The 15,726-nt window shown below is 40.2% G+C and overlaps 1 protein-coding gene across 1 annotated transcript; it reads left to right on the top strand.

Annotated features, from left to right (window-relative positions):
- SKP2 (S-phase kinase associated protein 2) lies at positions 1-15,530 on the top strand. Its single transcript, XM_060761397.2, has 10 exons — positions 1-186; positions 1,199-1,449; positions 3,166-3,277; positions 4,685-4,828; positions 7,342-7,476; positions 8,856-8,954; positions 9,809-9,936; positions 11,129-11,180; positions 12,810-12,917; positions 13,674-15,530. Exons 1-10 carry the CDS (start codon positions 179-181, stop codon positions 13,885-13,887), a joined length of 1,251 nt encoding a protein of 416 aa, XP_060617380.2. The 5' UTR covers positions 1-178; the 3' UTR covers positions 13,888-15,530.
- Positions 15,531-15,726: the final 196 nt, after the last annotated feature.

Raw genomic sequence — 15,726 nt, 5'->3', positions numbered from 1 at the left:
GAGATCCGGGAGAACGTTGGCCCGGGAAGGCGAAGCGCGCGAGCCTTTTTCTGCTGTGCGGGTTTTCCGGGGCTGCTGCTGCTGCTGAGAAGATTTGCTGGGTTTGGCGTTGCAAGAGAGGGAAAAAAGGGATCGGGGGGTCCTGGTTCTCCATGCAAAAGCCCCATTTGCAAGCACCATGCACAGGTAAAAGCGGATGGGTGCAAAGTGGTTACATTAGGGTGGAGAGCAGGGGGAATCGCAGTGGATCCCGCCCAAAACAAGGGATGGGATCACGCGCCTCTTTCCTCCCCCTTGGCTTCAGGATTTTAGCCATCATCCGGTGCAGTAGTATTTGATGGACATGTTCTTGCATTAAGTTATTTATGAATTGCAAACTTATTTTTTGTTTGGACTAGCGTGTTTGTAATTCCCAAATGTCTTAAGGTGCATATATATTGTAGATCAGGTAGGGGCAAATTTGGGTATTCCAGGTGTTTTGGACTTCAACTCCCACAATTCCTAACAGCCGGCAGCTGTTAGGAATTGTGGGAGTTGAAGTCCAAAACACCTGGAGTATCCAAATTTGCCCCTACCTGATCTATACTGTAAAAGAAATGCACTTATTATTATTATTTATTTATTTACAGCATTCATATTCCGCTCTTCTCACCCTACAAGGGACTCAGGAAGGATTACAATGCACATAAACATTCAGTGCCATAGACACACAACATATATAGACAGAGACACAGAGGCTGTTTAACACTCCAGCTTCATGAGGGTATGCATTTTGAATTCCAGCCACCGGGGGGAACTGTCACTTCACCATCCACTTGTGAGACCGATGGAGTACTTCCTCATTCTTTTGCACGCTGCTGGAGAGTTTTATGGCGTTGTAATTTATTTACCATATTTGTATACTACCCTTCTCAGCCTGAGGGGAAATATGCATCTTGGGACCCTTCTAGGCAGGCCCTATATCCCATGATCTCATCCAAGTTGTTCTGCTTTAAACTGGATTATATGAGTCCACACTGCCAGATAATCTGGGATAAACAGAAAACTTTGGATCAGATTCTGGGATATAGGGCCTGTCTGGAAGGGCCATTAGAATTGAGGAAATAGAGTATATCTGTAGCTCTCTCCTTCTGTTGTTCTTCACTTTCTTACGATATAAATGCCAGCTATATACCACCGTGTTTCCCTTCCTTTGTAGGAGACTTCTCCAGGAAATTCCAGATTCGGGCAGCAATGTCAACACGGACTTCATATGGGGATGGCATTCCAACAAGACGTCAGAGCTGCTGTCCGTCATGGGAGTCTCTGTCCTTAAGGATAAACTGGGCAACGAGAACACCCCCCAAGAGCTGCTGATGTGTGTGAGTCCACCCCAAAAACGGCAGAAAGTGAAGGAGGCAGAATTTGTGATTGTCCGCCGACCCAGGCGGCTCCTGGAGGTGGCGGCAGGTGAGATCGAGAATCGCAAAAAGACATTCAGGATTCCTAATTACTAATGGTAACAAATAAAGTGATTGAGCTTATTTGCTTTAAACGGTAATAGTAATTGTTTAATAGTCGTCATATAATAGCCATCACAATTTAATTATCTAGATCAGTGGTTCTCAACCTGTGGGTCCCCAAGTGTTTTGGCCAATAACTCCCAGAAATCCCAGCCAGTTTACCAGCTGTTAGGATTTTGGGAGTTGAAGCCCAAAACATCTTGGGACCCACAGGTTGAGAACCACTGATCTAGATCCTTTGCTGCAGCATTGCAAGGGATCTCTCCAGCTTCCTCTTCTTGACACGTCCCATAACTGGAAGAGTCCTGCAGATACTATTTCCCAATACAGGCAGCAAGATAGGTTCTGTATGTTCTTATGTAAGTCCAAACAGATACATTTTTAAGTATAACTCCAGTCTATCTATCTATCTATCTATCTTTGGATAGTATAGGGAAAGGTTAACATCCCTGTGGTGTTTGTCTTGCTGTCTGAGCCCCTGTTCAGAAGATTTCACCTAACTTTCTATCTCTGTAATAATCGGATTTTGATAAATTGGGCTTGTTGTGGAAGCAAGGATTGTTCATAAAGCCTCAGTGGAGATACCTTTTCCCCATGATTACTCTTCCAGGAGTAAATTTCTTCATCTAGGGGAAGATTTCTCTCCCTTCCTTTTGTCTCACCCCCGTTCTTCACTATGAGTTGTTTATAAGTCAGATGTTTATAACTCAGGGATTGCCTGAACCCTTGGAAGCCTTTTGGTTGGGACACTGCCGGACTGGAAAGATGGGTGCATCATCAGGCACAACTCCAATGACAGAGGTCCTATCATGTTAATTATTTCAATTTATGAAAGATATTAAGCTGGTATTGCACCACCTGACATCCGCCGGGAAGTAGCAGCCAATAGTGAAAGGACCAAGGCAGAGACATCTCCAGCTCATCCCCTGTTTGGGTATCAGCCAGCACATCAACGACTTAAATCTAGAAATAGTTTTCTAAGATCTACAGAGACACTTGCTGGAACACCTCAGCAAGCGAGAGTCCAAAAGTGGCAGGCTCAAACCCAGAACCTCAATCAATGGCTGATACCAAATGAGAAACTCCCCCCTGGGCACACAGACGACTGGGCGACTTGGAAGGCGCTGAACAGACTGCGCTCTGGCACCACGAGATGCAGAGCCAACCTTAAGAAATGGGGCCACAAAGTGGAATCCACGACATGCGAGTGTGGAGAAGAGCAAACCACTGACCACCTGCTGCAATGCAATCTGAGCCCTGCCACATGCACAATGGAGGACCTTCTTGCAGAAACACCAGAAGCACTCCAAGTGGCCAGATACTGGTCAAAGGACATTTAATCTACTTCCAAACTCGCAAATTTTGTATTTTGTCTGTTTGTTTGTTTGTTTTGTTCTGTTAGAAATGTAATACAATTGACTGGTTGCCCTGACACGACAAATAAATAAATAAGCAGTGTTAGAAAGTTAGGGCAGGGAACAATTTTTCTAGTTTTGTTGTTGTTGTTGTTGCTGTTGTTGTTAGTCACTATGTAAAATGATGGCACTGTATAAATCTTTAATAATAACTGTTTATAAAACTGCCTCAGGGAACTAAACGTTGTGATTATTTACTTTTACATGTAATGTCAAATTATAATGAAGCTTTTTCTCTCCTGCCACAGGAGTTTCTTGGGATGCATTGCCTGATGAACTCTTGCTTGGAATCTTCTCATATCTCTCCTTGATTGATCTATTAAAGGTTTCCCTAGTTTGCCAGCGGTGGCACCGACTTTCGTAAGTAACAATTGATTTCTTGAATGCCTTGATTTATAAGTGTACACATATGGCAAGGAGCAGCATTTTTTTACATTGTTTGGGTCTTTATATTAAGTGTATGTAGCTTACATAATATTGGGCTGGAGGGTTTTGTTTGTTACATGAAATATGGCAAGACGTTACTTATTGTCTATGTCCTTTTCCACACAGCTAAATAAAATCCTACATTTTCTGCTTGGAACTGGAATATATGGCAATGTGGACTGTGATAACCCAGTTCAAGCAGATATTGTGGGATTTTCAGCCTTGATATTCTGGATTATATGGCTCTGTGGAAGGGCTAGTGCTGCAAGTTTCTGATCAGCAATCGAAGTTGAAAATGCTAGTGACCAGAAATGTTTTAGAGTTTGGATTTGGGAATACCTCTATATACATAATGAGATACCTTGGAAATGGGACTCAAGTCTAAATACAAAATCCACTGATGTTTCATAGAGCCCTTCCACACAGTCATATAATCCAGAACATCAAAGCAGATAATCCCACAATATTCCAATTCAAAGCAGGTATTATGGGTTATCTACCTTGATATTCTGGGTTATATGGCTGTGTGGAAGGGTCCTCAGACAGGCCCTGTGTCCCAGGATCTGATCCCAGGTTTTCTACTTTAAACTGGATTATATGCGTCTGCACTGCCAGATAATCTGGGATAAACAGAAAACCTGAGATCAGATCCTGAGATGTAGAACCTGTCTGGAGTCACATTATACACATAGCCTGAAGGTAATATCATAGATAATTAAAAACAATTTTTTTTGCATGAAACACGTTCAGGATTATGTTATGGATGCACACTAAGGACCTCTTCACATGGAGCAAAAATGCCCCATTTTGCCACTTTATTTCACGGCTTGGACGGGGCCTGCCATGCACCATCACATGATGCACAGAAGGCCCCACCTGCTTTCCTTACAAAGTTGATGTAATGTTTAAATGTTTTGATTCTTGACAGGGGTTTGGACTGGATGGCCCATGAGGTCTCTTCCAACTCTTTGATTCTATGATTTGCAGTTTTAATTTGAATGTTTATTTAAATTGTATGGGTTTTTATGGCATTGAATTGTTGCCTATGTGTAAAGCCGCCTTGAGTCCTCTTCAGGGTGAGAAGGGTGGGGTAAAAATATGGTAAACAAATAAAAAAACAAACTTTGTGCACATTGAACCACCCGAAAGCAAAGTTATCACCAGCTTACTTCTATATCAGACATAGATAAATTTCAGCTAGCTGTTAGGAATTGTGGGAGTTGAAGTCCAAAACACTTGGAGGGCTGGTTTGTCCATGCCTATTATAAACACAGTTAAGAGCTTATTTGTGTTAGAGTTTTCCGTTGGTTTGCTAACCAGTAAACTACTGTCCTCTTTTAGGCTCGATGAGTCACTTTGGCAGACTCTCGATCTTGCAGGTAGAAACCTATTGCCAGGCGTGATCGGTCATTTGCTGCCACTGGGAATAACTGCCTTCCGCTGTCCAAGATCTTGCATTGGGAACCCTTCATTTAAAACAAACAGGTAATGATCTTCTGAAACAAGGTATCTTTGAAAAAGTTTTTGAATACTTGACTTATATTCAGACCCATTTTTAGCTTCTGAATAGCTACAAGCTTTCTTGGGAAAAAGTCACTAGGAATCTAAGTGAATTCCTCTTGATTTGGAGCTAGCAAGAGTCTGTTAACTTTGAACATGTTTTAATGGTTTTTAATTGGGAATTTTAAAATAATATTTATATTTAATCCCGTTCGAATGTTTGCATATTTGTATATTTTAAATTGTATGCTAATACTTTTTATGTTAAGCCACTTTGAGTCTCCTGTGGGAGAGTTAAAGTGGAGTATAAATAAATTATTATTTATTTATTTACGATATTTATAGCCCTCCTTTCTCAGCCATACAGCAACTCAAGGTGGGTTACAGATTGGCACAATTCGATGCCAGGCATTCATAAAAGTGCCGTTAAAAATAATCAACATTACAATATAAAACATAAATAAAAACCATTAAAACATATAATCATTGGTGTCATCCTGTTAAAAGCATTATCCAGTAAAACCATCTGGCCATTCCATGTTCATCATTCATAGTTCCATGTTATCTATTCCATTGCATTCTCAAAATCTTGCTCAAAGAGCCAGGTCTTTACTTTTTTTCGGAAAGTCAGGAGAGAGGGGGCCGATCTAATATCCCTGAGGAGGGATTTCCATAGCCTGGGGGCCACCACTGAGAAGGCCCTGTCCTATAGGATGTCATAGAAACAGCTCATTTATGATTCATATCCTTGCTCACTCCCAAAACTAGGTGTGTGGCTTTGGGAAGAAAGGGTTTCATTTGATACATGGAGCCCCTGGTAGGGCAGTGGGTTAAACCCCTGTGCCGGCAGGACTGAAGACCGACAGGTCACAGGTTCGAATCCGGGGAGAGGCGGATGAGCTCCCTCTATCAGCTCCAGCTCCTCATGCGGGGACATGAGAGAAGCCTCCCACAAGGATGATAAAACATCAAATCATCTGGGCGTCCCCTGGGCAACGTCCTTGCAGACGGCCAATTTTCTCAGACCAGGAGCGACTTGCAGTTTCTCAGGTCGCTCCTGACACAACAAAAAAAAAAAATTGATACATGCAGTGGGGTAAGATAGCAACGGAGTGGTAAAGTCCTAAAACAGCAGAGTAACTTGCTACTGTGCATATTGTAGGCGGGACTATATTTTTTCTGCTTGTAAAGGGATCCAATGTAACAATTCCTTTTTTGTATGGGGGAAACATTTGGAACTGTAACGCATACTTAGAGATCTAAAGAGCTGTAAAAAGTGAAGAAACTACTCCCCTTTGCCTTCACTTTCTGAGAAATGTTCTTTACTTTGGAAGAGACATAGAAAACAGCTGAAATATTTTCACTTTTAGAATAAGCAAAATGCTTTTTAGGCCAAAGTTTGACTTGCTCAATTGTTTTTTATGTAAGGCAGTTTACAACAAGGATTTGCAATTACAAGGTGAGTAATTGGGGAGGCTGTGAACTATTTTTCTGTCCCCAAGACATTCCAGAGGCAATACAGATGGCCAAAATCCCTCTGAGAAGCAATGAGGAACAAGAACTTGATGTGGCTAGAAGGCCACGCCTTATCTTGAAAAACAAGTATGTCCCAAAAGGTGTTGTTGCTTCAGGAAGCTTCCATAATCTGGCTGAAAAGACAATCTAGGACAGTGGTTCCCAACCTGTGGCCCACAAGAACAAAAACATGGTCCGCAGCCTACACCATTGCCTCAAAATCACGTGGCAATCAGAGCAACTGGTCTTGCAATGGTGATATAGATAGGGGAGAGGCTGACTACCCACAAAAGATTACTACAACCACATCAACTCTAAATTTTTAAATATGGTTTTCTGTAGGTGAGCAGATGGCGACTACTGGATGGCATATATTCTGTATCAGAAACTAGAGCTGATGTGATCTACCCAATGATTTTTTCTCAATCAGCACCCCAAATAACCAATCCGATCCTAAAGTTGACCAAAAACAGATCCGTCACCCTTTTGGTACTAAGGTTGGATAGTGGTCCCTGGTCAAAGGGGTCCCTGGTCAAAAAAAGGTTGGGAACCACTGATCTAGGAAATCAGGAATAACTTAAGGCCTTGTGGATTTCATGTGGCCCTATGACGGTGCTTTGATCACTCTGTGATACAGTGTAGTGAATCTAAACAAAAGTAGTATTTATCTGTAACTTCCAGACATTCCGGTATATACAGTTTATTCCAGCATGGCCAATAGTAAGACATTACAGAAGTTATATTCCTAGTTCCCAACCTTTGGTCCTCCACAATTCCTAACAGCTGGGATTTCTGGAAGTTGAAGTCCAAAACACCTGGAGGATAAAAGGTTGGGAACCACCGAGTTATAAGCTCCTGAGAATTTCAGAATAAGACAGCTTGTATGGATGTATGGACGTTTCGATTGTGTTCTTATAAAATCTATATTCGTTTTCCTGTATTCCTCTCCCATGGGCTCCTTTCGGTGCAACCTATGGATTCAGACTCCTTCGGGTACAACACATGGATTTATCCAACTGCACAATAAAAGTTGCTGATCTCCAAAGCATCCTTGGCAAGTGTTGGAGCCTACAGAACCTCAGTTTGGAAGGGCTTGTGCTCTCTGACGACATAATGGAGTAAGTGGGCAAATAATTCTTTAGGATTCTTCACAAGAAACTTGTATGATATTTATATGTGTGTTATCCTCTCGGAGATACAAGGATTAGTCTGACAGGCTAATATCTCCCTACATGAGTCTGTCTAGGTTTTTAGTGTTTTGTGGGAGGCCCTTAAAGTCCCACCACCTTTCTAGACAAACTTTTAGGGAACAAAGAAGAGAGCCTTCTTAATGGGACTTGCTCTTCAGAGAGACTAAGACCCCTTCTACACTGCCATATAAAATCAAGATTATCTGCTTTGGACTGGATTATATTGCTCATATATCTCAGTTCAAAGCAGATAATGTGGACTGTCTGCTTTGATAATTGATTGAATGTCAGCATAGAAGGGGCCTCTGCTGAATACCTCCTTGCTAACCTCCCACCAGCAAGTAAAAAACATTTCTATCTGAACAAATTTTTAGAAATACATTGCAATGTTCTTTTTTAATTGCCTCTGGTCTTATTGTTCATCTTCTGTTTTACTGGATTAGTTTTAATTCCATAGATTGTTTAAATTTATTTTAAAAACTATGTATTTGTGTATTTTTTTTCAATTTGTATTTTTTTTCAATTTGCATGCTACCTTAGTGGGCTCCCTGGTAGTGCAACAGGTTAAACTGCTGAGCTGCTGAACTTGCTGACCGAAAGGTCGGTGGTTCAAATCCAGGGAGCAGGGTGAGCTCCCGCTGTAAGGCTCTTCTTCTGCCAACCTAGCAGATCAAAAACATGCAAATATGAGTGGTATCATTGAGTTGGAAGGGACTTCATGGGCCATCCAGTCCAACTCCCCGCCAAGAAGCAGGAAAATTGCATTCAAACAGCTTAGACAGATGGCCATCCGGCCTCTATTTAAAAGCCTCCAAAGAAAGAGCTTCCACCAAACTCTGGGGCAGAGAGTTCCACTGCTGAAAATTGTCACAGGCAGGAAGTTCTTCCTAATGTTTAGGTGGAATCTCCTTTCCTGTAGTTTGAAGCTATTGTTCCTTGTCCTAGTCTCCAGGGCAGCGGAAAACAAGCTTTCTCCCTCCTCCCCATGACTTCCCCTCACATATTTATACATGGCTATCATGTTTCCTCTCAGTATAAAATCTGAGAGGAGACATAAGTACCGCCTCTGTGGGAAGGTGCTCCATGCAGTCATGCTGGCCACACGATCTTGGAGGTATCTACGGACAACACCGGCTTTCAGCTTAGAAATGAAAATGAGCACCAACCCCCAGAGTTAAACACGACTAGACTTAATGTCAAGGAAAACCTTAACCTTTACCTTTAATGTTACCTTTATTCCAGTGTTGGAAAAAAGATGGGATATAAGTGATTGACCTAGCCACTATTTCTTTCCTTCTCCCTCTCAGAAGTATAGCACAGAACTCCAACTTAGCACGACTAAACCTCTCTGGATGCTCTGGATTTTCTGCAGAAACCTTGGAGGCAATGTTGAACAGCTGTCCTAGGTAATTTAAAGTATATTGAATTACAGGGGGAAAAACAGTCCTGAACCAATGCAGTCCCAGTGAATGCACTGGTATAACTTCTAACTACAATTCTAGAAGTCACAGTGAGAAAGATACAGATGCAACTTCGCATTTGTTAACATTTTCACTTTTGTGTCCTGCATTTTAAACAGAAGAAGGATTTACTGGTTGGCTGTTTGTTCACTTGAAGACAGTTGCCTATTTGAGTGAAAAACGACGGCCATTCTGCTAGAGGGTTGCTAGGTGCATATTATTCCTACAGAAATGCATGTTTTTGCTCAGCCTATTCATTTAGTTCTTTCTTGAAGCATTTGCTCACTTAAGAGTAGTGGTTCTCAACCTGTGGTCCGTGGACCACCAATGGTCCTCAAGAACTAAAATTTGATCCATTACTATGTCGTTGCAATGAGATCAACTGGTCTCGCGAAACCCTCATATAGTGCCAAGGTTTATTAAATATAGTTTTCTGTGGGCGAGCAGATGGTGACTACCGGATGGCATGTGTTCTGTATCAGAAACTAGAGCTGATGTGATCTATCCAAAGCAATTTTCTGAATCAGCACCCCAAATAATCAAACCAAATCTAAAATTGACCTAAAACTGATTTGCAACCCTTGTTGGAAATTGGTCCCTGGTCAATAAACCAGTGTTTTAGAAGTACAGCGCACTTCTGACTGGGTGCAAAATAGTCCAGATCTGGGTTGCTGTGGGTTTTCTGAGCTACCCGGAAGACTCACAGCAACAAGGAAATGCCTGTCTTAACATTTCAGATGCTTTCTAAATAGTAAATAAATGCATTACTTTATATGGATCTTTTCCCCATTTGTGCACAGTCTAGAAGAACTGAATTTGTCCTGGTGTGACTTCACAGTTGATCATGTGAAAGCAGCTGTCAGCCATATTCCTTCAAAAGTAACACAGCTAAATCTTAGTGGATACAGACAGAATCTTCTGATGTCAGGTAAGAATCCAGTTTGAACTGCCATTTAAAGGTATTATCATTCCGGTTGAGGTAATAACTCAAAAAGCTAGTTGCGATCCAACTTCTATGATATGCACATTGATGTTGCCTCTGATTATATTTGCTTCTCTATTAAATATCAAGTACATTGATATAACACAGCTTTTTATTTTATTCCCTAAATGAATATGGGAAATAAATTGGCTGAATATGTATCATTGTATTAGGAAGCTGGCCTAAAACCCATTGATCCATCTATATCTAATGTCTTTCCTGATTGTTCATCTCTTCTGAGAGCTTCAATCACACTTCTTTGCCTAGAGATACCAGAGATTGAATTTGAGACCTGCCTAGAATGCAATGCTGAGCTACTTGTGTTAATTGCTGCCAGCAAGCGGTATCTTATAACCAGACATGGATGCACTGAATTATAACTTGGTAGTGTCCCTGTTCCTTTGGAGAAAGTCACAAAACACCCTGTCAAATGTATGTTCACTTTATCATGCTTTGTTCCCTGTTATAGCTGTATCTTGAGATCTTTGTTTTCCCCCCAACACCATAAATACATCTAGAAATTTGATACTCAGAATCCTTTTTGCCACCAGCCAACCATTTTTGCCTTTGGGGAACAGGGGTTAGTCACACATCCAGTTCCTACCAATTATGGTATACAGTGTGGTGAAATAAGATACAATTCTGGAGCAATCCTATTGGCCACTGTCTGTATGAAGCTCAGTAAGAATGAAGGTGCCTTTGGGAGGGTGGGGGGAATTCCTTTCCTTTCTGGATACTTTATTTAAAGAGCAAAAAATATGCTGACAGCTCAGGAAGTATATGGGATGTCTGCTTTTTTACAGGGGCTTTATATAAGTGGAGGCCTTCCCACTTGTCTCTTTCCCGTATCAGGGTTTCTTGAGGGGAAAATCATTGTGCACTGGATGTGTGACTAGCCCCCTTTCCCTCCATATTTCATCAATTATGAGTATGCGAATGAAATTATTTCAAAATCTTTTTTAAAAATCTGGTTTCAAGCATTTTGGGTAATGGAAACTCAACTTGTCATTTATTGATGCAAACTTTAAAAACAAAACAGTGCTTGAAAGCATTGATATATAACTATAAATGTGGTACTTGAAGATGCATTTTTATTCTTATGTGTGATCAGCTGATTGTATTGGGCTTGTCGTTTCAGATGTTAAAACATTAACGGAGCAGTGTCCAAATTTGGTCCATTTAGATTTAAGGTAAGAATTTGAGACTTACGACACGTTTCTTCTTGGTGAAGAACTACTCTGAAGAATAAATTAAGGAAGAAATATAACTTTCAGTCAAAAACATCAGATATATAGAACACTGGGATAGACTTGACTACTTCAGCCTGCTTCAGCAGCCTACAATTTTGGCTGGACTTATTAGCCTACCAAGAACCGACCTTTGTTCAGAAGCAAAGAATGTGGGAGGGTGCATTTTTGCTTTTCAGGGCAGATGAGCATTGGCTCCAGGGTTTGCATTAAGATTGTGAATTTATCTAGTATATGGTCTGGAAGAGTACTGCTGAAAAACAGATGTATCTCACAAAAATGCTGGTGGTATGCTAGGAAACGTAACAAAAACTAAAATGTTCACAATCCAGGCAGGAAGCATATTTTCACCTTTTGCTCTGGATTGGAAGAAAGTTCATGAGAAACACGCGATGATGATCCCAATTAATTTACACAGCTTCAAAAATGGGACAGGAGGCATTCTATGGATCATGATCAGCAGGGGGAAATGCCACACTTGCCATGGTGAGAATATTTGCCCAAACCAGTCTGCGTACAATTCAGCTAAAGCAATAGTATTGTTCCAGCCAAGTTATTCATTTGCCTACTTGCAAACTGGAATCCACCTTTAGCCCATGTGCCTTAGTATATCCTGGAGATTAGAGCATATATGGCAAAACATATACTCCAGGATGTTAGATCTGTGAGTGTATGTGTATGTATCAATGGAGAGCTGGCTTTATCTTAGATTTTGGGGAAATGCTTATAAGAATGTGAACATGGTGTGGTGAGAATACCAGCACTTTTATCCTCGCCCTGTGAAATGTGAACAGAGGTGACCTGTATTAACCTCTAGCAGATGTAGATAAAATAATCCTACTAGCCACTGCACAAGTTGATGTAATTAAAATGGCAGGGAGCCAAAAGACTCCCAAGTGTACAGGGGTGGAATAATAATGTGTTGCCCACCAGATGCAGTTGACTACATCTCCCAGTATTTCATACCATTTCCCACACTGGTTGGGATGCTCAACATGATGTAATGCCTTCCCTTTACATTTTGTAGTACAAAATAGTTTTTGCCTCTCTTGATAGAAGTAGAAAGTCACTACTGGTAAAAAGGGGAAGGGAATAAATGGTCGCTAGCTACTTTGCAGTTTTATTTAGCCTGGTCAAATGGTTGAGATGAGTAGGTCGAGCAGAGAGCAAATAGAAATCTGGCTCCTGAAACTGACCACCTATAGACCCACTTCTTGCTGATAGAACTCCGATTCTCAGTATCGCTAAATCAGGATGAGGATTTATATATCCTTACATACTTTATGCTAATGAAGGTTGCAATTGTATTTCATGTAGGATTTATTTGGTCCCAAGGAGTGCATTATGGACAGCACACTTAATTTCCAAGCTGCTTTTAAGTCTGTCATGATTTTGTTGCCCTGCATAAAACTAGTTTCTACGTCGCTGAATCTTGACAGTATAAATTCCTTTGATAACTAACAGACTTGAATACAAAATTTGAAAATTACATTCGCATTGCATTTTTATGCTGTCAGCCTGTTATATTTCAAATGTGTATAAAATGTGATTAAATAAATGCTTTCATTACAGTGACAGTGTTATGTTGAAGCCTGACTGCTTTCAGTACTTCCAGCAACTCACACATCTTGAGCACTTGAGTCTCAGTCGATGCTATCAGATATCACCAGCGGCCTTACTGTGAGTAACTTCCTACTTTAAATCTATTTTTCTGTAGAACAGATACAGCCCTCCAGATGTTGTTATTAGACTTCCATTCCCAATGTAACTCATTGTTAACTATGCTGGCTAGTGCTGGAATGCGCAATCTAACAAAATCTGAATGCCACATTACTCACTCCCTGGAGTCAGTATACTTAGGATTAATCAGATGAGTGTATTTCAGAGGAAATGCAGCAATATATTGCTCTTGATAATACATTATAGTGTTAAAGTTTGCATTTATTATGGAGACTCCTTGCTACCCTCCTTTATGGTTTTAATTTGCCATCAAAGAAACATGCATGGAGAATTTTGGCTCCAGCTGCAAAACAGGAGGGGAAAAAGACTATTAGTGTGTCTGCGATTCTTCTGATTCAACTTGTTTTTCTGACAACTTGAGGGGTGGATCACCTTTTTTATTGATTTTTGTTTTATTTTTCTTAAATACTGTGTTATAACGGAAAGAATAAAATGCTGTAAATCGGATATATGAACAAGTAACATCTGCCCTTAAGCACATTTAATTACTGTGGTTTTTCACTCCCTCTTAAGCATGCCCCACTTACTCCAAATGCACATACTTTTGAGATGTAATTGATGTTATGCTGTTTCAGCAAGTGGCACCATTGTATTCATAATATAATATAAAGAGTTGTTCTATTTTCTAATATAAAATATAAAGAATTGTTCTATTTTCTAACTTTTCTCTTCATTTAAGTCTTTTTTTCATTCCAGGGAATTTGGTGAACTAGCTACACTCAAAACGCTCCAAGTTTTTGGAATAGTGACTGCCGGCTTTCTACAACTTTTAAAAGCAACATTTCCTCGTTTAAGAATCAACTCCTCTCATTTTACACCAGTTGCAAGACCAACCATCGGCTGCAAGAAAAATGAACAAATTTGGGGCATTCATTGTAGACTGAGCTTGAAAAGCCCAGCTGGCTTTTAACATGACTTGAAAAACATTTTCCACTACTAGCAACAGTTGTGATGCTAAACCTGGAGTTCTTCAAAATTGGGTTTTAAACCTCATAATATGCAGTCTACAACTGCTGCAGCTGACTTGATTTATAGACATGTACCATCAGGTGGCTTTACTATTTGTTTTTTAAATGTATTTTTTGCTATTTTAACTCAAGGTTATCCATGACTGGCTAATCATGTACAAAGCGCTGGTGTTCAAGCAACTTGCCTTACCTGTCTCTGGAAACATGATTTTAAAAGATATACTAAGCAGATTTAGATATTTTAATTTACCTAGTTGAGTGATTCCTCTGAGGCTGTATCACTGGCGACATACAAGTATACCTGTCTTCAGAGGCTCTCCTTTTTTGTGGGGTTGAGATGGAATATGAAAATAGTGTAGAGATTTGTCACTTTTCCTTGCAACAGCAGCTTGTCAATATGGAAAGACAGCAACCTCTTGTGTCCTGGAAAGAGCATCCTTTTCAGAATCTTCAATATACTTCCTTGCCTCCTAGAATAATTGACCAGAGGCGGGGGGATACACCTGCCTAAACTGCTTCTAAGGCGGAGAGATAAATATATGAAATGGGAATGGGTGCCTCTGGCTAAGCCCAAGTCTCTTCCTCTACATAGGAAAAATAATCTTGGGAAAGATAGTTGTTTAGAAAGTCTCAGTAATCATAAACACTAGAATACAGGAGTCACTTCATTACTGGATAGCTCTAGAACAGTGGTTCTCAACCCGTGGGTCCCCAGATGTTTTAGCTTTCAACTCTGAAAAATCCTAATAGCTGATAAACTGGCTGGAATTTCTGGGAGTTGTAGGCCAGAACACCTAGGAACCCGCAGGTTGAGAACCACTGCTCTAGAAGATATTTATCAGTGTGTTCCATTACTATTTTCCCTCCGCAGGAACCTGACATCATAATTCAAAGTTCAGAGGGTATGGAAAATAAAGTCCATCTGTTTCCAATCATTTGCTCACAGAAATATATTTATTTGCTCAGTCTACAACCTTTATATAAGTTATGAGGATAAGAATTTCTGGCACATAGGTTTCCTGAACTTATAGGGCTTCCTATGTTAGGTCTGAAAGACTTTTATACCTAATTGGTAGCACACTGAAATGAATCAGATTGAAACTAATAGTAGTTACAGATGTCTCAAAACAATTCATTAGCTTAAGATGAGGTCTAACATTCCTACCCCTCCAAGCAGTCACCCTGAGGGATGGGAGTTTTGCTATTGAAGACAGGTTGGACAATGATGGTCAACTTAAATATCCACTTGAAACTTCTGGATTTGGTGCAAGATGGAACAAAGGGTAGTCTGTTTGCAATGTTTGCTACACTATTTAGAATCTAAGCAGGGTTCAACAATGTCATTTTCATTTTGCTGTTACCTAAGAAAGGAAATCTCCACAGCTCACCCATTCTCCTTTACTTCAAGCTACTACAAATTTCCGTATAAAAGACTGCCAAATCAGACTAGATGGCTGAGTAGGAAGGAATATAATGGAAGTGAGCAATCTTAGCAGGTTAAAAAAAGAACAAAGGTTTTATTTTGTCATAGGTATTTTTACAGTTTGACTATTTTAATTTTTAATAAAATGACTGATTATATACATAGCACTTTTCCTGTTTCTATCATAGTAGTGGACTATATATATTTAAGTAGAAAAAGCATCTTCTTATGGGAGACATTAACCTAAACCCAATAGGTATTTCCAGTTGAAAATATATTGAATTAATAGGACTTACATAAGTATTGATTTAACAATTTAGCAAGCCTTGCCCCATTTTGATGCTAACAATTGGGTTTT

The sequence above is a fragment of the Anolis sagrei genome, chromosome 2 (assembly GCF_037176765.1).
Source record: "Anolis sagrei isolate rAnoSag1 chromosome 2, rAnoSag1.mat, whole genome shotgun sequence".
NCBI lineage: Eukaryota > Metazoa > Chordata > Lepidosauria > Squamata > Dactyloidae > Anolis > Anolis sagrei.
This window is presented reverse-complemented; position numbering and strand designations above follow the sequence as displayed.